We start from the raw sequence: 25512 nt of genomic DNA on the forward strand, positions 1-25512 counted from the left end.
CCATTCCTCTTCCCTTGCTGAAGTCTGGCCTACTTATTTTAGGTGTCTGTGGTATTAAAGCAGCAGAGGCATAAAAATGTGTGTTTACACCGAAGGGATCAAAACAATTGTGAATCGCGTTCTCTGCAGAATACAGACATTGCCTCGGTCTCTGCGTCGTCAGATTATACAAGCTATTATTATCATTATTATTATACATTTTTATAGCGTCATTTATTCCATGGTACTTTACATGTGAAAAAGGGGGCAGATATAGACAAATACATTAAACATGAGCAAAAAACAAGGCACACAGGTACATAAGGAGGGAGAACCCTACCCGCGAGGGCTCAGTCTGCAGGGGAGGGGTGAGGATACACTAGGAGAGGGTAGAGCTGGTTGTGCGGCGGTTCAATGGATTGAGGATCACTGTAGGCTGTAGGCTTGTCGGAAGAGGTGAGTCTTCAGGTTCGTTCTGAAGGTTTCTATGGTAGGCGAGAGTCTGACGTGTTGTGGTAGAGAGTTCCAGAGTATGGGGGAAGCACGGGAGAAGTCTTTGATGCGGTTGTGGGAAGAAGAGATGAGAGGGGAGTAGAGTAGGAGATCTTGAGCGGATCGGAGGTTGCGTGTAGGTAAGTACCTGGAGACCATGTCACAGATGTATGGAGGAGACAGGATGTGGATGGCTTTGTATGTCATAGTTAGGGTTTTGTACTCTAGTCTCTGGGCGATAGGAAGCTAGTGAAGGGCTTGGCATAAGGGAGAGGCCGGGGAATAATGGGGAGACGGGTAGATTAGTCGAGCAGCAGAGTGTAGGATGGATTGGAGTGGTGCCAGAGTGCTAGAGGGGAGTCCAGAGAGTAGGAGGATGCAGTAGTCAAGGCGGGAGATAAGGGCATGCACTAGTGTTTTTTGTGGTGTCGCGGTCAAGGAATGCGTGGATTTGGGAAATATTTTTGAATTTGAGACGGCAGGAGGCGGCAAGGGCTTGGATATGTGGCTTGAAAGAGAGGGCAGAGTCGAGGATCACCCTGAGGCACCGGGCGTGTGGAACTGGGGAAAGTGAGCAGCCATTGACATTGATGGATAGGTCTGGTGGAGGGGTACAGCGAGATGGGGGGAAAGATGATGAATTTTGTTTTGTCCATGTTCAGTTTTAGAAAGCGAGCAGAAAAGAAGGCTGAGATAGCAGACAGACAGTGCTGGATTTTGGTAAGTAAGGAGGTGAGGTCGGGTCCAGATAGGTAGATCTGAGTGTCATCGGCATAGAGATACTGCATACCATGGGATTCTCTGAGCTGTCCCAGGCCGAAGGTGTAGATGGAGAAGAGTAGGGGTCCTAGAACAGAGCCTTGAGGAACACCGACAGACAAGGGGCAAAGTGAGGAGGTGGCATGGGAGAGGGAGACACTGAATGTTCCGTCGGTCAGATATGACGAGATCCAGGATAGGGCCAAGTCTGTGATGCCAAGAGATGAGAGGATCTGTAGCAGAAGGGAGTGGTCCACAGTGTCAAAGGTAGAAGACAGGTCCAGGAGAAGGAGGACAGAGTAGTGTCGCTTGCTCTTGGCGGTTAGTAGGTCATTCGTGACTTTAGTTAGGGCAGTTTCACTTGAGTGATGGGTTCGGAAGACAGATTGTAATCGGTCAAAGAGGGAGCAGGAGGAGAGATGGGAGAACAGTTAAAGATGGACTTGTTGTTCCAGTAATTTTGAGGCATAAGGGAGAAGAGATCGGGCGATAGCTAGACACAGAGGATGGGTCGAGGGAGGGCTTTTTGAGGATGGTTGTGATCTTGACATGTTTGAAGGATGAGGGGAAGACACCTGTTGTGAGTGAGAGGTTGAAGAGGTGTGTTAGGGTACCGTCACACTATAACATTTCGATCGCTACGACGGTACGATTCGTGACGTTCCAGCGATATCGTTACGATATCGCTGTGTCTGACACGCAGCAGCGATCAGGGATCCTGCTGAGAATCGTACGTCGTAGCAGATCGTTTAGAACTTTCTTTCATCGCTGGATCTCCCGCTGTCATCGCTAGATCGGTGTGTGTGACACCGATCTAGCGATGCGATCTAGCGATGCGTTCGCTTGTAACCAGGGTAAACATCGGGTAACTAAGCGCAGGACCGCGCTTAGTTACCCGATGTTTACCCTGGTTACAAGCGTTAAACTAAAAAAAAAATAAACAGCACATACTTACATTCTGGTGTCCGTCAGGTCCCTTGCCGTCTGCTTCCCGCACTGTGACTGCCGGCCGTAAAGTGAAAGCAGAGCACAGCGGCTGTGCTTTCACTTTCACTTTACGGCCGGCAGTCACTGAGTGCGAGAAGCAGACTGCAAGGGACCTGACGGACACCAGAATGTAAGTATGTGCTGTTTGTTTTTTTTTAGTTTAACGCTTGTAACCAGGGTAAACATCGGGTAACTAAGCGCGGTCCTGCGCTTAGTTACCCGATGTTTACCCTGGTTACCCAGGGACCTCGGCATCGTTGGTCGCTGGAGAGCTGTCTGTGTGACAGCTCCCCAGCGACCACACTACGATTTACCTACGATCACGGCCAGGTCATATCGCTGGTCGTGATCGTAGGTAAATCGTATAGTGTGACGGTACCCTAAGGGTTGGGATGAAGACCGTGGAAAGGTTAGGGATGAGGTGGGACGGGAGCTGGTCAAGCGTGCAGGTGGTGAGGTGTGATCGTGACAGGAGGGTGGAATGCCCTCCCTGACCTGGCGGGCACATGTGCTTATGATCCATGGGCCAGGCATTGGGGCCACTACTGCTTCTATACTGTGCTGGTATCTATGGGTATGTGCATACGTTGCGGATTTCCTGCGGATCCGCAGCGTTTTTTTTTCCGCTCAGATTCGCAGCAGATCTGCAATTAATTGACAGTACAATGTAAATCAATGGGAAAAAAATGGCGTGCTAATGGTGCAGAAAAATCCGCACGGAAATCGCAGCAGATTCAAAAAAGGACCATGTCAGTTCTTTTTGCAGAAAGGCGGATTTTGACCTGCGTTTTCTGCCAAGAAATGCAGAGTTTGCACAGAAAATTCCACAGTCTAATCCGCAACATGTGCATATAGCCTAAAGCAGGGGTGTCAAACTGCATTCCTCGAGGGCTGCAAACAGGTCATGTTTTCAGGATTTCCATGCATTGCACAGGTGATAATTTAATCACCTGCAGAGAATGATTCCAGCACCTTGTGCAATGCTAAGGAAATCTTGAAAACACGCATGGTTTGAGGCCCTCGAGGAATGCAGTTTGACACCCCTGGCCTAAAGATTGTGTAGTTCTAATGGCAGATCACATACAGACGGAGTTTGCCTTAATGGGATATTCTGGCTGGGATAAGCTGTTCATAGGATAAGTGATGATATTTGGATCAGTGGAGGTCTATTCACATGTGGTGGGTCAATCAGAAAAAAAGCACCAAGCAGTCATAAAGTCAAAAAACCAATCATTTTATTATAACAAACATGATAAAAAGCCAGACAAGCAATACACAGCAGGGCTAAATAGATGACAAGGGGAAGTCACCAGCACCATGCAAAGCCCAAGGTAGGGTGTATCCCCAAAAATAGTAGCATACAGGAAATAACTAGCGTGCACAATTACAATATACGGTGGCCTCCCATATGAATATAAGGTAATATGGCCATTACATATAATCACTAGGTAGTAGCAGAGAACATCTTAGCTGCAGTAAGCCATGCACGTTACCTGATGCCGATGGTAAGTATTATAGGGACACCCGTCCACCCCGACGCGCGTTTCGGTTTGGTACCTTCCTCAGGGGGCACGTTCAGTAACTGCACTCAATACTTGGTCGGAGCTCCTTTATTCGGACTCCCTTGACAGCACTACGAGAGAGGGGATCTGCCCTTCAGGAACAGGAAACCTACAGATCCATGACGTGATGGATTTTAGTAATGTTTGCAATGGGCCTTTGGTAATTTTACTGCTAAGGGCAGATTCACATGAGCGTATACTTTTGTCCATAAAACTCAATTTCTCCACACTTGTCATCCGAGTGCCATATGTTTTTTTTTTCTTTTTTATGACCGTAGCTATTAATGGTACACAGGACCATTTACAGTTTCCAATATTACGGACTGCCATGTATCCGTAAAAACGGTTGTGCCTCCGTACGGCATCCGGTTTTTATTTATTTTTTTCCTCCCCCTTTTCACCCATAGACTTGAATGGAAGCGTTTCATCCAATTTCCAGGAGAAACTTGTGCATCCTGACATTTTTATTTTCCCCATACACCAATCCGGTCAGTGGGAAAAAAAAAAATTGCTCATCTGCACGGCTTCACTGAATAACATTGGTCCGAGTGCCATCCGTTTTTTTTTCTCCACCCAGATAGCACTTGGACTGAAAATATGGTCGTGTGAACAAGTGGTTATGAAGGTAACTGGGTTGTGGTACCAGGACAGTGAATCCAGCAAGACAACCTCCTCCTTTAGCGTGCAGGAGCCATCGGTGATCTGTTTATATATACAGCTTCTTCTCACAAAATTAAAATATCACCAAAAAGTTCATTTTTCAGTTCTTCAATACAAAAAGTGAAACTAATATATTGTATAGAGTCATTACAGTGTGATCGATTTCAAGTGTTTATTTCTGTTAATGTTGACGATTATGGCTTACAGCCAATGAAAACCCAAACGTCATTATCTCAGTAAATTAGAATACTTTATAACACCAGCTTGAAAAATGATTTTAAAATTGAAATGTTGGCCTACTGAAATGTATGTTCAGTAACTGCACTGAATACTTGGTCGGAGCTCCTTTATTCGGACTCCCATGACAGCAGTACGAGAGAGGGGATCCGCCCTTCAGGAACAGGAAACCTACAGATACAAAAGGGCGGCACCTCTCCCATGCATCAGTTGGCTTCCTGTTCCTGGATTCCTACGGATAAATCCTAAAGGACCCAGGCCGGCCGGCCGAATCAGGTAGCGGAGGGGTCTCCTACCTCGGCCGGTGCGGGAGTCCCTGGAGAAGCCACAGTGGTCCTGGCTGGACTGCACGTCGGTGGCATGTTGCAGCAGGGAGCAGAGTCCGGAGGATTTCTTGTCTCCATCAGCGCCAGCGCTGGTAAGTATGCCCGTCCCTTTGGGTCTGTGTTGCGGGGTACCGGCGTCAGGAGGTGGATGCCGTCCGGAGCGCTGCTGTTCGTTCCCGGCGTCCTGCACCGCTCTGTGTGAGCTGGAGCATTTCCGGGCTGCGGTGACATCGGGGGCGGAGTCTGCGGGCGCTTCCGGGTCGCTGGGTGGCTGCGCATGCGCAGTCGATCCAAGATAGCGGCGCCCATCGGATCCTGAACGCCGGATTCATCACAGACCCGCTGACCTCCCAGCTGCATCCTGAACAGCGTGGACCAATGGGGGTTGCGCCAGGCAGTCTGCTGACCAGAATCCAGGGGATTTAAGCAGGTGTCGGTTTCAGAACCCTGCTTTGGCCACATTTCATCATGGAGAGTGATGGTGATCAGCAGCCTCAGCTGCTGGATGAAGTGTGACAGAAGCCCAAGGAAAAGGAGCATGTCAGGAGTGACCAGTCCAGTCTTAAGAGCTCATCCAAGCAGGGATCAAGAGCATCGACTGGGAAAGAACCCCCTCGTATTCCGGTACCTTTTTTGGCGTGCACTGGTAAGTGATCTACGTTAATGTTCACTCAGTGACGCGGGCCCCTTATACTCTGTCATTTTAGCATTTGCTCGTAGGGTAGGGGACATACAGGCGCTCTTCCCCTTATACAGAGTTTCTATAGGATAGAGTAGGCCTCAAACCGGACCCGGCCTATTTGCCAAAAGTGGCATCACATTTTCACAGATCACAGGAGATAGTTTTACCATCATTACTCCCTAATCCTTCTAATACTAAGGAAGAGCTACTCCATACATTGGATGTTATGAGATGCCTGTTAGAATATATCGCAGTCACTGATGCTTGGAAGAGAGATAATGTGTTATTTTTGTCATTCCAAGGTCCTAGAAAAGGGCTTAGAGTATCAAAGTACACACTAGCGAAGTGGATTAGGGAGGCTATCTTTCTGGCTTATACTGCAAGTGGAGATCCGGCTCCGCAGAATCTGAGGGCGCACTCCACACGGGCCATGGGTACATCCTGGGCGGAAAGATCTGGAGTGTCAATCGACCAGATATGTAAGGCAGCCACGTGGTCGTCCCCTTCCACCTTTTTTAAGCACTATCGGTTGGATTTGGGGGTTCTCCTCTGATCTCACCTTCGGGTTAAGGGTGCTACAAGCTATAGTCCCTCCCTAAGGTGGCTTACATCTCTGTAAATCTCTCGTAGTGCTGTCATGGGAGTCCGAATAAAGCATTAAGCTACTTACTGCATTAACTACTACTTATCATACAATTAGGTTCTGTAGAAGGACGTAGATCTGGGGATTTATTATGATGGAATATAGGCTGAACTGGATGGACAAATGTCTTTTTTCGGCCTTACTAACTATGTTACTATGTTACTGGTAGCGGCATTTTTCGGAGGCCCATGACAGCACCCTTAGTTCCCTCCCTCTTTTCACGTGGGGGTTGCACTTCCTATAATGTATATAATGAGATATATAGATCTCAAGTGTGGTATCTAGTTGCAATGCAATAGAATATTTTCTCCTTCGCCTCATTGGGGGACACAGCCCATGGGTGTATGCTGCTGCCACCAGGAGGCTGACACTAAGTAACACAAAGTTAGCTCCTCCCCTGCAGTATACACCCTCCTGCTGGCCCCCAGCTAACCAGTTCTTGCTTAGTGTCCGTAGGAGGCACACGGACGGGTCTGCTATTCAGACCCAAAGATTTTACCTTTTTACCTTTTTTTTTTTTTTTTTTTTTTTTTTCCTTTTTACCTTTTTACCTTTTACAACGGACGAAGGGGGCGACAGATTCTTTCATGGTCCGATCTCCCCCGAACCAACAACAGGCGAGCACGGGAGTTTCACCTCTCCGTATCCTCTCCTGCGACGTGGGAAGCCACTGCCTGAGCTGATTTTAGGGGCGACGGGCCTCTTCATGGGCACCGATCTCCCCCCTCCCTTATCAGACGAGCACTGGAGTTTCACCTTCAGTATCCTCCTCTGCAGCCAGGCCTATTGCCGGACATTCAGCCCTGTCCACCAGGTTTTACCCTCGGCTGTACAGAGGCACCCTCCAACGTGGCGTCCGAGCAGCCCCCACTGCATCACCACTGAAAAAGCGGATGATGGAAGGAGGCAGACGGTTCCTCTCCACCCCTCTTCTGCAGGTATGGTGGATGGAGGCTCCCCAACCCTACACCGTCCTATCTTCCCGGGCACAGCTCCTACCTGTACGGGGTAAGTGCACGTTAATAATTGACTTTTTTGGCGGTCATAGGTGGGCTCCATAGCGGCAGGGTCCCCACAGAGCTTCGCGGTCCCTTTCCCTTCAGTCCGCGGGTGCGCGCCGGCCGACTCTATAAATTTAGTCCCCGGCTTCGGCACTGTTTAGGCCGCATTCCGGGAAGCCCCGCCCCCGCCGGCTTCCCTCTAGCGGCTCCGCCCCCCTATTCTGGCGCTTCTCGGGCAGGACAAGATCTCGGCGGCCATCTTCTCCCTGACCTCAGGAAGGGGCTGCGGAGTTTCCGGCCCTTAGTTCTTCTGGAAGGGGCTGCTGCCGGCGGTTTTCAGCGCTGAAGTCAGCGCTATTCCTCGGGGGACTCAGAATCCCGGTAAGGTGAATCGCTCCCTTCCCCCGCAAATCCGCACGTCCAGCAGCATAAAGGGACTAACATCACGGTTTTAAATACTTGGGACCCGCATTCTCTGGGGCTCAGGTCCCCTGGTCTTTAAGTCTCATGCCCAGTAGCCGCTGGGCTTGTCTCATGCCCAGTAGTCGCTGGGCTTATAGGTGCATCCCCAGTTTTTTTCCATGGTTTTTCTCATAAACCCTTCACCAGATTCCCTGGTCTTAAGAGTTCCCTAGTGTAAAAGGGGCACATTACCAGCAGAGCCGGTCACCTTTCTCATAGTGCTTAATCAATTGAGCTCAGGAGCCTTCGCTGCGCCTATCCCAGCTCCTCCCAGAGTACCTAGTTCCCCTCCTGGGATTCCATCTCTGGCATTATCCTTTTAAAAGATGCCCCGGTCTTGTCCAGCATTCCTTTTGAAAGATGCCCCGGTCTTGTCCAGCATTCCTGGTCTTAAAGGAGCATGACCAGCATTCCCGTCTTAAAGGCACACGTCCACACATGACAAGTATGCCCTGGCCTTAAGGGCACGTGACCAGCATGCCCTGGTCTTAAAGGCACGTGACTAGTATGCCCTGGCCTTCAAAACACGTTACCAGTATTTCCTGGTCTTAATGACTCATGACCTGTATGCCCTGGTCTTAAAGGCACGTGACCAGTACTCTTCGGTCTTAAACGCTAGTGACCAGTATGCCCTGGTCTTAATCTCCCATGACCAGTACGCTCATGACCAGTATGCTCTGGTCTTAAGGCGTTTGTCCAGCATGCCGTGGTTTTTAAAGGTGACCAGTACAAGGGGACTTCTACTCTCCTGCTTTTAAAGGTACTCGACCAGTATGCCCTGGTCTTAGAGACACGTGACCATTATACCCTGGACTTAAGGGCACATGTCCAGTATGCTCTGGTCTTAAAGGCACATGACCAGTATGCCCTGGTCTTAAACGCAAATGTCCAGTAGGCCCTGGTTTTAAGGGCTCATGACCAGTATGTCTTGGACTTAAAGGTGCATGTCAGGTACGTCCTGTTTCTTAAAGGCACATGACCTGCAGGCCTTGGTTCTTGATGGTACATGACGCACATGAACAGTTTGTCCTCCTCTTAAAGGCACAGGACCAGTATTCCCTGGTCCTAAAGGCGCATGACCAGTATTGACTGGCCCTAAGAGCACATCAGCAATCCTAAACTGGTCTCCCTAACTGAACTCTGGAGCACTCAACATGCTCCCTCTTCTACATTAGGAGTCGCCGGCTAGCAGGGGCCGCAAGTATCCTTGAATAACGTACAGGTTCTACAAAACGGAAGTTTTCTTTTCCTGATCTCTCCCCCATGTTTGGTTGAGAACAATGCGAAATATGGATCGGATATTGCCTTGATTTGCCAGAGCTTCTGAGAAAGAGGGTCTCTCTCTCTCCCTCTCCCTCTCCCTCTCCCTCTCCCTCTCCCCCTCCCCCTCCCCCTCCCTCTCCCTCTCCCTCTCTCCCTCCCTCCACAGGACAGAAGCCTCTAAGCTGGATGCCATACCGGGTCGGATTTTTATGGTAACGGGTCCTTTAAGGGGCTCCGATTTCCGCCCACACCTTCAACAGACGAGCATATGGATTGTCGCCTCCGTGTATCCTCTTCTGCATTTAGGCCTATTGCCAGACATCTGCCCTGTCCACTCGGGGACTTCTACTCTGAGGATGTACGGAGGCACACATTTTTGCCGTCCAAGCACCCCTCCCTTTCTATCATCACTATTTAGCGGATGATGCAAGAAAGCGGTCGATTCCTCTCCACGCCCCTGTTAAGAGGACGGTGGATTGAGGGTTCCTTTTTTTCTACTCTGCACGTCGATGGCTAGAGACCTGCTGGTCGCAGTCCCGTATTCTGTCTCTTGGCAGTCTATCCGGGTTGTATTTCTTGTGGTATACCTACTGGTATTCCTGCCCGATGTATCATTTTTTAAATTACCACAGACGGTCGGATAGCAAACCTAGCTCGTTCCGTCTTGTGGTTTCGGGTTCAGCGCTTTTCCCTTCCTTAGCCACCACATGGGTGGCTTGACCAATGGTCTCCTGGTCAGAGACCTTAGCTACTTTGTTTTCAACAGTATAGCTGGCCAATCTAATTTTCTGAGTGGGAGACTAGCAGGGATCGTATCTCCTCTACAGACCCAACCAGCAGTGGAAGTATTGTCCAGGATAGTCTAGATCTAGGGATCTTGGTTCCAAAGATGGAGGGAATGTAAAGTGTCACCATTCCTGGACTTCAAACTTCTAACAACCTTTGTCAAGGTCCTCCCCTTTTTCCGATGGAGTTTCTCCGCTCAGCCATTACTTCATCAGAAAGAGGTGGACTTTGCCGGCATCCTTAGTCATTCGGGAGTCTTACCCTCACATGCCTATTTCTCCCCACTACAACAATCTCTTCAAGGTCAGCTGATGGCTGAGTGGTTAAGGTCTTTGACTATTGAGTGGGAAACATGGGTTCTATCCCCAGTGAAAGTAAATTTCTTCCGTTCCATTTGCGAACAGCATTTTCCAGTCACGACCTTGTTCTCCGGCCTGGCTACCACACCAGTGTGGTCGCAAGGGTCATGTCGGTTGTCGTGTACTTCTTGCATCATAGATGCATGGTCGTCCTGCTCTTTTTGGTCGACTTTGTAGCTGCTCTTCTAGGACTACGCTGAGTCGTCTATATCTCTTGCAATACCCTTTCTCTGGGCTAGCAGCTAAACTTAGACAAGTTTCTTTTCCTCTTTCCCAGTTCAGCAGATCCTTTATTCAGGATGATCCTGCCCCGCAGGATGGTTTTTTCTCTCTCGAGTCAAGCTCGTGGTTCTTCAACAGAGAGCTTGCGCACTTCATATCTCATTCCCTCGGTTCATTCAATTCGCTAGGAGGGTTCTGAGGAAAAGGACGGCAATGGAAGCAGTTTCCTTCGCTGCCCCCTTTTTTCCTGCAGATCTATCAGGCTTTCAGAGAGAATTCTCTGAGCTCCTTCCTCTCCCAGAGCCTTCTCCTGGTCCAATGGTCATTGGGGAATTCCAAGGCCAGTCTTTTTCCGATCTTTTCCCTGGAGTTCTGAACGGTACGTCTAATCCTGCAGCAGGCCCACTGACTTTAGGCTGGTCTTCGGTTTACCCACAGTCAGGCGCCATGGCCCAGGCACCTCTCTCTCTCTGACGAGCCGAGATCTTTCATTCGGGGATCTCAACAGTACATATCCCTGGAGTAGTGCTCTGGGCAGCACACATGTTCAGCCGTCAGGGTTCCTCCTCTAGTGAGTGGGAACTTCATTCGGAAGTCTTCCATCGGATCTGCCTTCACTAGACTTCTCCAGATGTAGGTCAGACGGCGTCCAAGCTGAACGCCTATGTGCTCCGGTTCATGGTTTGGCCTTGACTTTCAAGACCATCGCAGTGCATGCTCTGCTCTTCCATGGGACCAATTTCTATAACTCCTCTTCTACTTCTTCTGAGATCTTTTCGGAAGCAGGAAGGGCTCCAGGGATCCCGGGAGAACCGCACTGACCATGTCAGGGTTTTTCTCGCTTGCTGTTCTTCTTGTTTTCCGTCTTATTGCGACAAATCTGGGAAGATGGACTTTCTTGCAGGGAGCCTTAACCTGTAGTTCCTCCCTACCGCGTACCGTTAGATCCGTGGGACCCTAATGATCCTCGGCATTTTACAGTGGTCTCCTTTTTTGGACCCGGACAGCCTTCACTATCAGGGAAGTTTTCTTCCCTTCTTTCTTTGCGTTCTTGTACTCCTGAGTCTTCGGAACTCGACGTTCTGTTCTTTGTCTTTTTTCCTTATTACCTCAAGGCAGGGTTGCCCTCAGGACATCCCCTTCCCTCGTTGCCAAGGTGGTATTGTATTCCCACTGTTGCAGGGGAATCGTTCTCTCATCTCTTTCGGCTCCGATCCACATACCTCGGAAGGGATCCTCTATAACCTGGAAGGAGTGAGTGCTTCGAGTGGGTTCGTTTCGAGAATGGCGTCCTGCCAAGGGTTGGACGCTTTACTTGGCTTTCTCGATGGTAAGTAGGCTTCCTGACAGTCGCAGGAAGGGTCTAGCCGTTTCTTCGGCCAGGTTAGCCTGGTGGATTGTTTTCTCCATCCAGGAGTCCTTCCGAGCTAGATGTCAGCCTATCTCCCTGTCAGAGGGCTCTAGGCTCCAGACTTCGGCAAGCACGACCGCAAGCTTGTGAACTCCTCCAGTCCGCATACATTCTTGAAGCACTTTTATTCACATACTTCCACAGATGTGAGTCGGGGCAGGCGGACCTTGCAGGCCGCGGTGGCGCACTTGTAAGTAGCGGTTACACGGCCTGATCTGATGATGTCCCCACCCAGGGACTGCTTTGGGACGTCCCATGGTCTGTGTCCCCCAATGAGGCGAAGGAGAAATAGGGATTTTTGTGTACTCACCGTAAAATCCTTTTCTCCGAGCCATTCATTGGGGGACACAGCTCCCACCCTTAGCTTATGCTTTGTTTTTATCTTTTGATATTTTTATACTCTCTTATATAATGTGACATGCTATACGTTTATATGTTGCTATTGATCTCCTACTGCTTTTGCACCGAACTGGTTAGCTGGGGGCCAGCAGGAGGGTGTATACTGCAGGGGAGGAGCTAACTTTCTTTGTGTTACTTAGTGTCAGCCTCCTGGTGGCAGCAGCATACACCCATGGGCTGTGTCCCCCAATGAATGGCTCGGAGAAAAGGATTTTACGGTGAGTACACAAAAATCCCTATTTTGTATATAAACTGTATATAATGTATATTTGTGTGCCACTAACCGTGGTAGTCCTCTCAGGCTCTGAAATACAACTGATGCATGGGAGAGGTGCCGCCCTTTTGTATCTGTAGGTTTCCTGTTCCTGAAGGGCGGATCCCCTCTCTCGTAGTGCTGTCATGGGCCTCCGAAAAATGCCGCTACCAGTAAGTAGCTTAATGCTTTTGCATCAATTACTGCATCAATGTGGCGTGGCATGGAGGTGATCAGCCTGTGGCACTGCTGAGGGGTTATGGAAGCTCAGGTTGCTTTGATAGCAGCCTTCAGCTCGTCTGCATTGTTGGATCTGGAGTCTCTCATCTTCCTCTTGACAATACTCCATAGATTCTCTATGGGGTTGAGGTCAGGCGAGTTCGCTGGCCAATCAAGCACAGTGATACTGTTCTTAAACCAGGTATTGTTACTTTTGACAGTGTGGACAGGTGCCAAGTCCTGCTGGAGAATGACATTTCCATCTCCCATCACTGTGTCAAGCCACTCATTACCAATAGACAATGCCAGAAGCGTCTTACCTGGGCCAAGGAGAAAAAGAACTTGACTGTTGTCAGAGGTCCAAGGTGGTGTCTTGAGATTAAAGTAAATTTTGCATTTCATTTAGAAATCAAGGTCCCAGAGTCTGGAGGAAGAGTGGAGAGGTACACAATCCAAGCTGCTTGAGGTCTAGTGTGAAGTCTCCACAATCAGTGATGGTTTGGGGAGCCGTGTCATCTGCTGGTGTAGGTCCACTGTGTTTTATCAAGACCAAAGTCAGCGCAGCCATCTACCAGGAAATTTTAGAGCACTTCATGCTTCCCTCTGCTGACAAGCTTTTTTGGAGATGGACGTGTCATTCTCTTGCAGTACTTGGCACCTGTCCACACTGCCAAAAGTACCAATACCTGGTTTATAAACAACAGTATCACTGTGTGTGATTGGCAGCAAACTCTCCTGACCTTAACCCCATAGAGAATCTATAGGGTATTGTCAGGAGGAAGATGAGACACTAGACCCAACAATGCAGACGAGCTGAAGGCTGCTATCAAAGCAACCTGGGCTTCCATAACCCCTCAGCAGTGCCACAGGCTGATCGTCTCCATGCCACGCCACATTGAACATACATTTCAGTAGGCCAACATTTCGGATTTTAAAATCCTTTTTCAAGCTGATGTTATAAAGTATTCTAATGTACTGAGATAATGACTTTTGGGTTTTCATTGGCTGTAAGCCATAATCAACATTAACAGAAATAAACAATTGAAATGGATCACTCTGTAATGACTCTATCTAATATACGAGTTTCATTTTTGTATTGAAGAACTGAAATTAAGTTTTTGATGATATTCTAATTTTGTGAGAAGCACCTATACTTATTTATGACCATTATTCCGGAGCGCACTTTCCCTTTTACGCTGGAGTCCAGGTACGGACTGGTGCTGAAATTCCGCTCTGGCATTTGAAATCACACAGGCCCATGCTGACCCTGTCCCCAAGAACCACATGGGATATATTACTAATATTACCCTGCGTGGAGGAAAGCAAGATTTACTAGAAGACCAATATTTCTAATGATACCTCCGTCACAACTCTTAACAGTATTGGTGTCTTGAGAACACCGATTCTGTTAACAATGTAGCAGTCAAGGCAGCCCATGACCAGACAGGCCCTTCTGGCATTTGCCAGATAGCCAGTCCGGCCCTGCCGGAGTCTGACATACAGGAGCAGTGATGTACACCCTGATGGGACTGTTGTAGAGAAATACATTTTCTTGCGAGTTGCTTAGATCAGAGAAGTCCCTGCTGCTTTAACCAGGCAACTGTTACATGCAACAATGCGTCATCCAACCATGTAACGAGCCCTGCACATCGGGGGGGCCTCACATTCTTCTTGGACCACCTGATAATTTTTTTTGCATGTATTAAAGTATTGGTTTTGTTTAACCATCTGTTTGCTCTGAGTTCGTACCGATCAAGGAAAAAAAACCATGGGATGTCTGTCCACCCCATTTTCTGCCGAGTTTGGAATGCTCTCCTGTATGTTCTTTACTTTCACCTCTTCTGATTAAAGTAGCTTTCCCTTTTTTTTTTTTGAGTGGATTTACTAAAGTACGGTTTGGGTCAACATGGACAAATGAGAGGCCGCATGTTGATCCCTCTAAGACTTTGGTCCCTGTGGGCAATACGGTGATGCTACAGTCCTAACCATGGAGGTTCAACCATGCTGGAGGGGCTATTGGCTCTTCAGGATTTAGTAGAGTTTCTGCCCCACTTTAGTAAATTTAGCCTGGTTTTCTGCATTTCTCATCTTCATTGGGGGTCATCCGATGACTTGAGGCTGTACTCTGTAAAAAGTTTAATGCTTATTTTATATATATTTTTAGGTTTATCTGCAAAAATAATGGCGTCCTGTTTGAGAATCAGCTGCTACAGATTGGCTTAAAATCAGAATTCCGGCAAAATCTTGGTGAGCAATTCGCTGCATTGTTTTTCGGTGATCTGATGAGTAGAGTCGCTTCTTCAATGTGAAAACCGCATGGTGGGAACTATGAGTGCAGAATGGCTGTTTCTGTGCTGTGGTTTTTGAAAGCGTCGGTGAATACGAGACAGGGCGACTATTCAGTAGCTTTAAAAATAAAATAGATTTTTGGCCACTTTTGTGACCAGGATCTTAGAAGATCGTTTTTGCTGCAATGGAACCTCAAGATGCTTCACACAACTACTGCAGTGACCTAAACTTAAAGGAATTGGGGGACTGTACGTTGCCCCATGCAATCACATGTATTCTTGGTCCTTACATTGGGTGCATTTAGGATTGTTTTAGGAAAATGTTCGTCCTGCTATCATTGTTACGGCACTTAGGAGCATGTGTCTATCATTTTAAAGGGCTTTCCACAAACCATTAGTAAAGTAAGTGAGAAATATCTGACCGCTGGGACCCCACTAATTATTAGGACTGGGGATAAAAGCCCCCTGGTCGTCATCCTTTCTGCAGTCATGGCGAGGACTTGGAATGATATGGCTGTCGACCATGTACTTTCTCCAATCAATGTCTTTGAGCTGATGTAGATGTAGCCAAGCCTTGGGCGATCTCCGTAAGCCCCATAGACTTTGGCGCAGCAGTGTTGATGTTTGACCACTTGTCTATTCTCAATGATTGTGTGCCAAAGAGAAATGGAAGACTATGGACCCCCATACTAGTTATCACCGGGGGGTGCTCACACCTATGGTGTGGATAGGTGACCAAGTTCTTGTTTTTGTAAAAATCTCTTTAAAGCGGTTGTCTGGCTCTGCTGACTCCTGCATCCAAGCTTCCCTGAATAGAGATTCACATCGGGTCATGGATGACATGCAATAGTTTGGGAACTTAGTAAATGAGCTGTAAGGGTTTGGGGGGCTTAGACCTACGCATTAAAGTGCTGCTTACCATGGCGTGCTTCATGTAGCTTTTTCCTTGTATGTTTCTTCTTCTATTTTCCGCAGGTCGCATGTTCATCTTCTATGGAAACAAGCTCTCCAGTCAGTTCCAGAACTTCACTCCGACACTCGTTTGTTCTGAGGAGCTAAAGGCCAATATCCTTTTTGAGTAATATACAATGTTCGTTTCTTGGTGTGATGTAGAGATCCACTTATGTTGGGGTTGTTCTATGAAAAACATCTGGGATAGGTGAAATGCGTCTTATCACTGTGGTGCTGAATGAATGCGAGTCCGAAGCCCCCCGTTCCTCCTCTCTGCATGTCTACAGTGAGAAGTTCTAATGGAGCAGGCACCGCTCTGGTCATGGTCACTGCGAGTGACGGTAAAAGCTGAGTGCTGCACTCGCCTTGCTTCATCAGTCCTTTAAACGTTGACTGAAGCCGCACTGTGCGCGCTCGACCACCTCACCATCCATCTACGGTTATGTAGTGAAGGATCTGCGGCCTCCAGTACTTGGCATCAGTGAGGCCCCCAGTGATCCCATATTTATACCTTGGATAGGTGGGATTTTTGTAGCATAGTCCAATATTAACCATTTCAGAATATCTGAATTCTTCTACTTTATCATATTAATATATATATCTGATTGAAATATGTCCACTAGACTTGTACTCCTTTTGATCAATGCCCCTTCCCCCACACATTATGTAATAATTTACTCCTTGACAATTGGGTCCATGTCTGAACCTCCAGTCTAAGCCCGTGGAGCCCACTGTGGACGGAGGGGCCCAGGTGCAGCAGGTGATCAATATCGAGTGTTTGGAGGAGTTTGTGGAGGCTCCTGTTCTGAGCATCCAGTTCAGGTGAGAGCTACGATTCTTCAGTACGATTCATGCAGTGTCGATGTAGGTTTTGTTTTTTTTCCCCCTGAATGTTTTTTTTTTTTTTTTTTTTGTCAGTGGAAAGTTTTTTTTTTTTTGGCTTTGTTTACATGTGGTAAAATAAAGAAATTGTGCTGAAAAATATTCCTGGAACTGATTGTATGAAAAGCATGCACTGCATGGGTCTGTGTGGGGACTCTTGGTATATAGGGGGCTGTGTAAGGGCTCATATGGTATATAAGAGGCTGTGTGTGGGCCCATATGTTATAAAGGGGGCTGTGTGGGGGCTCATATGAGATATAGGGGGGCTGTGTGGGAGCTCATGGTATATAAGGGGCTGTGTGGGGGCTCATGGGATATAAGGGAGCTGTGTGGGGGCTCATATGGGATATAGAGGGCTGTGTTGGGGCTCATGAGATATAGGGGCAGTGTGGGAGCTCATGGTATTTAAGGGGCTGTGTGGGGGCTCATGGGATATAGGGGGGCTGTGTGGGGGCTCATATGGGATATAGGGGGCTGTGTGGGGGCTCATATGGGATATAGGGGGCTGTGTGGGGGCTCATGGGATATAGGGGGCTGTGTGGGGGCTCATATTGCATATAGGGGGCTGTGTGGGGCCTCATGGTATATAAGGGAGCTGTGTGGGGATCTCATGTGGTATATAGGGGGGCTGTGTGTGTGCTCATATTGAATATAGGGGGCTGTGTGGGGGCTCATATCGGATATAGGGGGCTGTGTAGGAGCTCATGGTATATAAGGGAGCTGTGTGGGGATCTCTTGTACATAGGGGGGCTTGTCTGGGCTCATGGGATATAAGGGGGCTGTGTGGGGGCTCATATCGGATATAGGGGGTTGTGTGGGGGCTCATGGTATATAAGGGAGCTGTGTGGGGATCTCGTGGTATGTAGGGGGCTGTGTGGGGGCTCATTTGGGATATAGTGGGCTCATATTGGAAATAGGGGGCTGTGGGTGCTCATATTGGATATAGGGGGCTGTGTGGGGGCTCATGGGATATAGGGGGCTGTGTGGGGGCTCATGGAACATAGGGGGCTGTGTGGGGGCTCATGGGATATAGGGGGCTGTGTGGGGGCTCATGGGATATAGGGGGCTGTGTGGGGGCTCATGGGATATAGGGGGCTGTGTGGGTGCTCATGATATATATGGGAGCTGTGTGGGGGCTCATGGGATATAGGGGGCTGTGTGGGGGCTCATGGGATATAGGGGGCTGTGTGGGGGCTCATGGGATATAGGGGGCTGTGTGGGGGCTCATGGGATATAGGGGGCTGTGTGGGGGCTCATGGTATATAAGGGAGCTGTGTGGGGGCTCATGGGATATAGGGGGCTGTGTGGGGGCTCATGGGATATAGGGGGCTGTGTGGGGGCTCATGGGATATAGGGGGCTGTGTGGGGGCTCATGGGATATAGGGGGCTGTGTGGGGGCTCATGGTATATAGGGGAGCTGTTTGGGGGCTCATGGTATATAAGGGAACTGTGTGGGGATCTCATGTGGTATATAGGGGGGCTTGTCTGGGCTCTTGGGATATAGGGGGGCTGCTTGGGGCTTAAAGTATAGGGGGCTGTGTGGGAGCTCATATGGTATATAGGGGCTGTCGGCATAATTCTGCTTACATTTGTGATGCAATTAATATGAATACAAAATAATTATTAATACAGTAATGAGTAGAATTAATTTTAGTCTATTGGGTCTGCCCTCCACAAGTCAGTCTCTCATGTGGCCCCTCAGGAAAATGAATTGCCCACCCCTGCCTTATATGCATCCATGTACGCAAGTATGTGATTTTTCTCCTATTCAGATACGGGGGCGCGTTACAGAATTTCTCAGTCAAGCTTCCTATAACCCTGAACAAGTTCTTTCAGCCGACTGATATGGAAGCACAAGACTTTTTCCAGCGCTGGAAGCAGCTCAGCAGGTAGATGCCATTACCAGTCCTGCCATTTCTGTATATTACCAGACGTTGGTTAGTGCTGCTCTTTCATCTTCAGATAGTTATGGTGTGCGTGCGTGTATATTATTTTATTTTTTTCCATAGCCCTAATCAGGAGGTCCAGAATATTTTCAAGGCAAAAAATCCAATGGATACCGAGATTGTCAAAGCAAAGGTTGGTGATGAAATCTACATGTTTGTTTTCTAGTCCTTTCTAAGAACACTGTACTTTTTGGTGACCTTAAAGGGATTCCCCTTGAACCCTGGGAAAATGTCTTTTCCCGGTGAACAGCTGATCAATGGAGGTGTGAATAACTGACTTGTTGTTTAACCACGTCACATCCTGCCTGGAGCAGTTTTGCTGCTACTTTTGATGTACTAATGTAAAGCCAAGTTGGGCGTAAAGAAACGTAGACACTTTGGAGTGACTTGTAATACCTTTCAGGATCCCACAGAGGGCAGTGTTCACTTTCTGATGTTCGATCACAGAAACCTTTTCATCCTTTTCCCTTTCTTTTTTTTTTTCTTTTTTTCAGACCTTTCTCGCTTGCTTCGTTCTACAGATCCACAGACTTTAGTGAAAAATTTACATTCTGTTCTGTTTTTCCCTTTGTTTTTTTTAGCTCATTGGTTTTGGGCCTGCAGTCTTAGAAAACGTTGACCCAAACCCGTCCAATTTTGTGGCAGCTGGGATTATTCAGGCAAAATCTCGACAAGTGGGATGTCTGTTACGCCTTGAACCAAATATGCAGGCGCAGGTATGTGAGACCTGTGTATTGTAGGACACGTCTTTACACTGTGCGTAGCCTGTGGATTGGGGACAGCAGCCTGAGCTGGTAAAAAAGGACCGGTCACCAGGTCAGGGGTGTCCAGTTTTTGCTCTTGTTGTTCCCTCTGCATGTCCTTTATATTTATTTTTTTTCAAATCTGGTTCCAGAGACTTCGGCTTTTTTCTGTAGCTACTGATAATTGTTATAGTCCTTTACTAAGGGGGGCTCGGCTAGAAGAATGATCTCTAAATGAAAAGGCCCACCTCTCTGAAACCTTTTGTGGATTAAAAAAGAAATCATTCAGTACTCTAGGGGAACGGTAGGAATAAAAAAAGAGACTAATACTCATGGAAGCAGCAGGAACAATAATAAAAATACATCCTGAAATACTCAGGAGCAGTGGACATAAAAAGAATCCTGGAGTATTTGGATGAGAAGAAAAAATGAAATAAAAAAATAAATAAAAAATAAATAATCCTGGAATGGGGAGCAAGCAGGAATATGAAGAGGCGGGGAAAAAAGCAAAAAGTTTCCATTTTTTTACCTGGTGCAGGCTTTAAATGCAAGTTCCCTGCCCTCAGTCATATACTCGCCCTCCAGCACCTTCCTTGTTTTTCGGCACCGCTCCCGTCCTGCGGCGCCATCTTGTGACGGTAGCTTCTGAGTGGCCAGAAGTTAAATCGCAAGCTATAAATACGAGTCTGAGAGCCAATACGAGGCTTTCGTAGGCTTGTGTTGACACGAGATCTTTGCGCCACTCCATGAAGCACTGGAGCGCCACTGTAGGTCACTTTTTTTTTTTTTCCCCCCCTCCGGAGACCGACGAGAGCAATGCTGGAAAGCTATGAAGGCGGCGGTGAGTATGAGATGCTGCAGGGGAGTTTCACTTAAAGCACCACTCCAGCTGTGCAATAAAAAACCGCTGGAGTGGCGCTTTAAGAGGATTGCACCATCAGAAGAACTTCGTATTAAAAATGAAGATGAGACCCGGCTGTATCTGATTGCGATGGGCCCAGCCTCTGAAACCCTGCTGGGGAAAGTTAGTGGCCAAAAATGAGTAGCTGACCTTGAGTACATCTTTGTGCTGTTCTTCTCAGAGTTCCACTTTAGTGTGGCTGATATTGGGTGGTCCTGAGCATGGGACTCCCCCCTTTCAAATGTCCTTATAAACTTGAAAAGCATATGAAAAGAGATTGTCTTATAAACACATCTGAGCAAAAGAATTGTTTATTTTTAGTTTTACGTAGCAATAAGGGAGGATACAGAAGTGACAAACTAGTTATGTATTTAAACTTTTCCACTTTCCTTGCAGAAGATAATTCTAACTTTTTTGTTTTTTCTATAATTTTCTGTCCGACACAGATGTACCGGCTCACCATCCGCACAAGTAAAGAAGAAGTCTCCCAGAGATTATGTGACCTGCTCTCTGAGCAGTTTTAAACCCAAATCATGCTGGTCCCCAAATCCCTGTCTTTGTGATCGTCCCTTACTGCCAGGTCCTTATCATCTCAGTGAAAATAAATATTACTTCCACATTGTGCATGTATTGTTCTTCTTGTCTCAAAGGCTCTACAGTGCCATGCAGTCCTAGGATAAGTTATGGTGTCATGTAAGATTTTGGGTGTGCCCAGGGGTACCGGGTATCATAGCTTGCGACCCTGTCATTAAACTTGAGGCAGTAGGGGGGTATCCTGGAGATGGTGACTAGTACAACGTGTAATGTATGGAATCAGGTGAGTTTAGTGTGCAGATAAAAGTGAGATTACCGTATATGTGAAGCTTGATAATTTCAGGGCTTCCCTGCCTTTATCTCCACACCAAAGCAGCATGTAATGTATCGGGCCTCACATCAGTGGTGATTTGGCATATGACCATACTTGCCAAATTTTGAGACTCAATCACATTTAGTACATACTAGCTGAAGAGCCCGGCGTTGTCTGGGCATAGTAAATATCTGTGGTTAGTTATAGCACCTCACTTCTTATTTTCCCATCACGCCTCTCATTTTCCCCCTCACATCTTTCATTTTCCCCCTCACATCTCTCATTTTCTCCCTCGCTCCTCTCATTCCCCCCCTAACACTTGTCATTTCAACCTCACATCTGTCATTTTCTGATCACTCCACTATTTTTCCTCACTTCTCTCATTTTGCACTCACACCTTTTCATTTTCACCTCACACCTCTCATTTTCACCTCATCACCTCAGTATATACATGTTTGTCATCTCCCTTATATATAGTATACATCTGTATGTCATCTCCTGTATATAGTATATACCTGTATGTCATCTCCCCTGTATATAGTATATACCTGCTGTCATCTCCCCTCTATATAGTATATACCTGAATGTCATCTCCTTCTATATATAGTATATACCTGTGTCATCTCCTCCTGTATTAGACCTCGTTCACACGTTATTTGCTCAGTATTTTTACCTCAGTATTTGTAAGCTAAATTGGCAGCCTGATAAATCCCCAGCCAACAGGAAGCCCTCCCCCTGGCAGTATATATTAGCTCACACATACACATAATAGACAGGTCATGTGACTGACAGCTGCCTATATGGTACATTTGTTGTAGTTTGTCTGCTTATTAATCAGATTTTTATTTTTGAAGGATAATACCAGACTTGTGTGTGTTTTAGGGCGAGTTTCGTTTGTCAGGTTGTGTGTGTTGAGTTGCGTGTGGCGACATGCATGTAGCGACTTTTGTGAGATGAGTTTTGTGTGGCAACATGCGTGTAGCAACTTTGTGTGTCGAGTTGCATGTGACAGGTTAGTGTAGCAGATTGTGTGCAGCAAGTTTTGCGCATGGCGAGTTTTGCGCGTGGCGAGTTTTGTGTGGTGCCTTTTGAGTATGTGCAAGTTTTGTGTGAGGCAACTTTTGCATGTGTTGCAACTTTTGTGCATGTGGCAATTTTTCCGCGTGTGGCGAGTTTTCCATGAGGTGAGTTTTGCACTTATGGCGAGTTTTGCAAGAGCCTAGTTTTTGCATGTGGCGAGTTCTGCGCGTGGCGAGTTTTGAGCGGCGACATTTGTGTTTCGACTTTTATGTGGCGAGGTTGGTGTATTTGTGGTGAAATGTGTGCTGAGGGTGGTATATGTGTTCAAGCACGTGGCAGTGTGTGGCGCATTTTGTGTGTTCATATCCCCGTGTGTGGTGAGTATCCCATGTCGGGGCCCCACCTTAGCAACTGTACGGTATATGCTCTTTGGCGCCATCGCTCTCATTCTTTAAGTCCCCCTTGTTCACATCTGGCAGCTGTCAATTTGCCTCCTACACTTTTCCTTTCATTTTTTCCCATTATGTAGATAGGGGCAAAATTGTTTGGTGAATTGGAAAGCGCGGGGTTAAAATTTCACCTCACAACATAGCCTATGACGCTCTCGGGGTCCAGACGTGTGACTGCAAAATTTTGTGGCTGTAGCTGCGATGCCTCCAACACTTTTCCTTTCACTTTTTCCCCATTATGTAGATAGGGGCAAAATTGTTTGGTGAATTGGAAAGCGCGGGGTTAAAATTTCGCCTCACAGCATAGCCTATGACGCTCTCGGGGTCCAGACGTGTGGCTGTAGCTGCGACGGTGCAGATGCCAATCCCGGACATACATACACACACATACATACACACACACATTCAGCTTTATATATTAGATGCTCCAATAACGGAGAAAATGGAACATGCAAAAAATGTAAAGATCTTCATGCAACTCCTATGGTGGCCTCTACCAGCTCTGCGTGGGCTAACCTGGTCCTGGCATCAGGCTCTGGTTGCATTGTCACTGCGATCATTACCTGAAATACTTTTTTTTTTTTTTCTTTTTCCCCCTTGGCACCAAACTTGATGAGGAAGTGGTACACAAGATGTGAAGGAGCTTGGAGTCATAGGGGGTAGTCATGATGCGTGATCCTTGCACTTTGTGCGCCTTGGCTACTTATGGGAAAACTGGTGGCCCAGGCACAGACTTGCTAAGGTCTTCTTTCTTCACTGTTAGTGTGAGTCTCGACAGCAGCATTGGGACAGAGGAGTCCTTCATCTAGACATGGCAGTAGATGAACTGTGGTGTGTGTGGCCTAATAGGCTGCCGACATCCAGTGTTGGTTCCAGTGCTGGTAATGATCCAGCTCCCCCTTGGTAATACTTTTGTACAAGTCTTTCTGTCATAGCCCCCTTTATGCCTCCTTTTATGTCCCTATTGGGCAATATCTCTCATTTTTCATCAGCAAATGACCAAATTGATACACTCCCTACACTAATACCACATCGACCAGAGCGTCTAAGGCCTCTTCTACCCTGTGAAGTCAGTGGTATGATGTCTGAGGAGCACCTGCTGAAGAAGTGAAGAGGAAATTCTGAAGTGAAGTCAAGCTGACAATGCACATTTTAACACTCTACTCAATTTATAACGACAGAAGTCCCAGCATAGCATAGCCATCCATATTTGCACACAATACAGGTAATGTTCTCCTGGTATTCGCCACATCCAGACTTGTCTATCAGATGTGATCTGTCAGTCCACAGAACACGTTTCCACTGCTCCAGCTTTATACCACTCCATTTGACACTTGGCATTGTGCTTGGTGATGTAAGACTTGAACGCAGCTGCTCAGCCATGATGTTCCCGGTGCAGTTTTCTTCCAATGTTGTTACCAAAGGAGTCAGCAGAGTGTTGGGTGACTCTTTATCCTCTCTGTTCCTCAGTGACCCTGCTGAATTTTACATGTTATAACTAGTGTTGAGCGATACCTTCCGATATCGGAAAGTATCGGTATCGGATTGGATCGGCCGATATTCAAAAAATATCGGATATCGCCGATACCCGATCCCAATTCAAGTCAATGGGACCAAAATATCGGAATTAAAATAAACCCTTTATTTCCTTGTAGGTTCATTCTACATGAAGGAAAACAACTAAGAATAATGCAGGATGTATTTGGAGAGGTGGCGGAGACATTAAAGGCATAGAGGTTTAGCCCAATCAAATAGAATAGCAGGAATTTAAATTTTTTTTTTTAAGACGTTCGGAGTTACAAAGATATTAACTATGTTAAGATTTTGTTTTTTGTCAGATATTGATGTTTCACTATTCCACGCCCTTCACCTTTTTTTTTAACTTTTCCCACACTTTCATCATCAGCATCTTTGACATCAACTTCTTCTTCACCTTATTCATCTTCTTCATCTTCTACCTATTTTTTTTTTGTGTTACATTCTTCATATTCATTTTATTCAACTATTATTCTTCCTATTCTACTTCTTCATCATATTCTCATTTGTGACAGGCATTCCCGTAGTTATCTATAAAAGTTGGAAGATTACACCTTCCGTTCTGCCAGTCACAAAAGTTACATTTGTCCGCGTTCAGTTTGGCCTGCAGCATCAGGCTTTATCCAGGGGCACCACGAGGAGGAACGGACTCACCCCCATACACTGCTTAGTCTTCTTCTGCATATAATTTAGATAATATCTCTTGCTCTGATATTAAGTGTTATGCTTAATGTTCTTCTGCTCTTTGTTCTGCAGCCTCTTGTTCTTCTGCTTCTCGGTCTTCCATGTCGTCGTCTCCAGGGTCGTCGTCTCCGCCGTCGTCATCGGGGTGGTCTTCAGGGTCGTCGTTTCCAGGGTCGTCATCTCAGTGGTTCTCTGGTGTCGTCATCTTAGGGGTGGTCTTCCGGGTCGTCGTCTTTAGGGTCTTGAACTTGGAAATGTAGCAGAAGGTACAAGAAGGCTGAGAAAATGCCGAGAACCAGCTGATGGAACTGGAACTCGGATGGCTACCCGAAGGTCCAAGAGCCAATGGAACTACCGAGGACCAGCTGACGGTACTGGAACCCGAATTTGGACATATTCAAGATTGTCTTCCTAGAGCCCCAACTAGCGGTGTTGGAGCAAAGGATAAGCAGGGGGAGCAGAGTGTAGGCCGAAGCCTGCACTGGAGGCAGTTTTGTGCCTGCGTTGCGTTTGCAGGACACGTTGCCGGCTACACAGCAGAGGAACAGCTGGCGTTGCTGAAC

The 25512-nt window shown here is 47.2% G+C and overlaps 1 protein-coding gene across 2 annotated transcripts in view; it reads left to right on the forward strand.

Annotated features, from left to right (window-relative positions):
• Positions 1-21037, forward strand: part of AP2A2 (adaptor related protein complex 2 subunit alpha 2) — an 86872-nt gene extending 65835 nt beyond the window's left edge. For both annotated transcript variants that reach the window (XM_069739705.1, XM_069739706.1), the window contains 7 exons: positions 14867-14949; positions 15966-16055; positions 16640-16763; positions 18596-18712; positions 18833-18902; positions 19351-19485; positions 20860-21037. In XM_069739705.1, the coding sequence (XP_069595806.1) occupies positions 14867-14949; positions 15966-16055; positions 16640-16763; positions 18596-18712; positions 18833-18902; positions 19351-19485; positions 20860-20937 (697 nt within the window). In that variant the 3' untranslated portion in view covers positions 20938-21037. The remainder of the gene's footprint in view (positions 1-14866; positions 14950-15965; positions 16056-16639; positions 16764-18595; positions 18713-18832; positions 18903-19350; positions 19486-20859) is intronic.
• The last annotated feature ends 4475 nt before the right edge of the window (positions 21038-25512 follow it).

This window comes from Ranitomeya imitator, chromosome 9 (assembly GCF_032444005.1).
Source record: "Ranitomeya imitator isolate aRanImi1 chromosome 9, aRanImi1.pri, whole genome shotgun sequence".
NCBI lineage: Eukaryota > Metazoa > Chordata > Amphibia > Anura > Dendrobatidae > Ranitomeya > Ranitomeya imitator.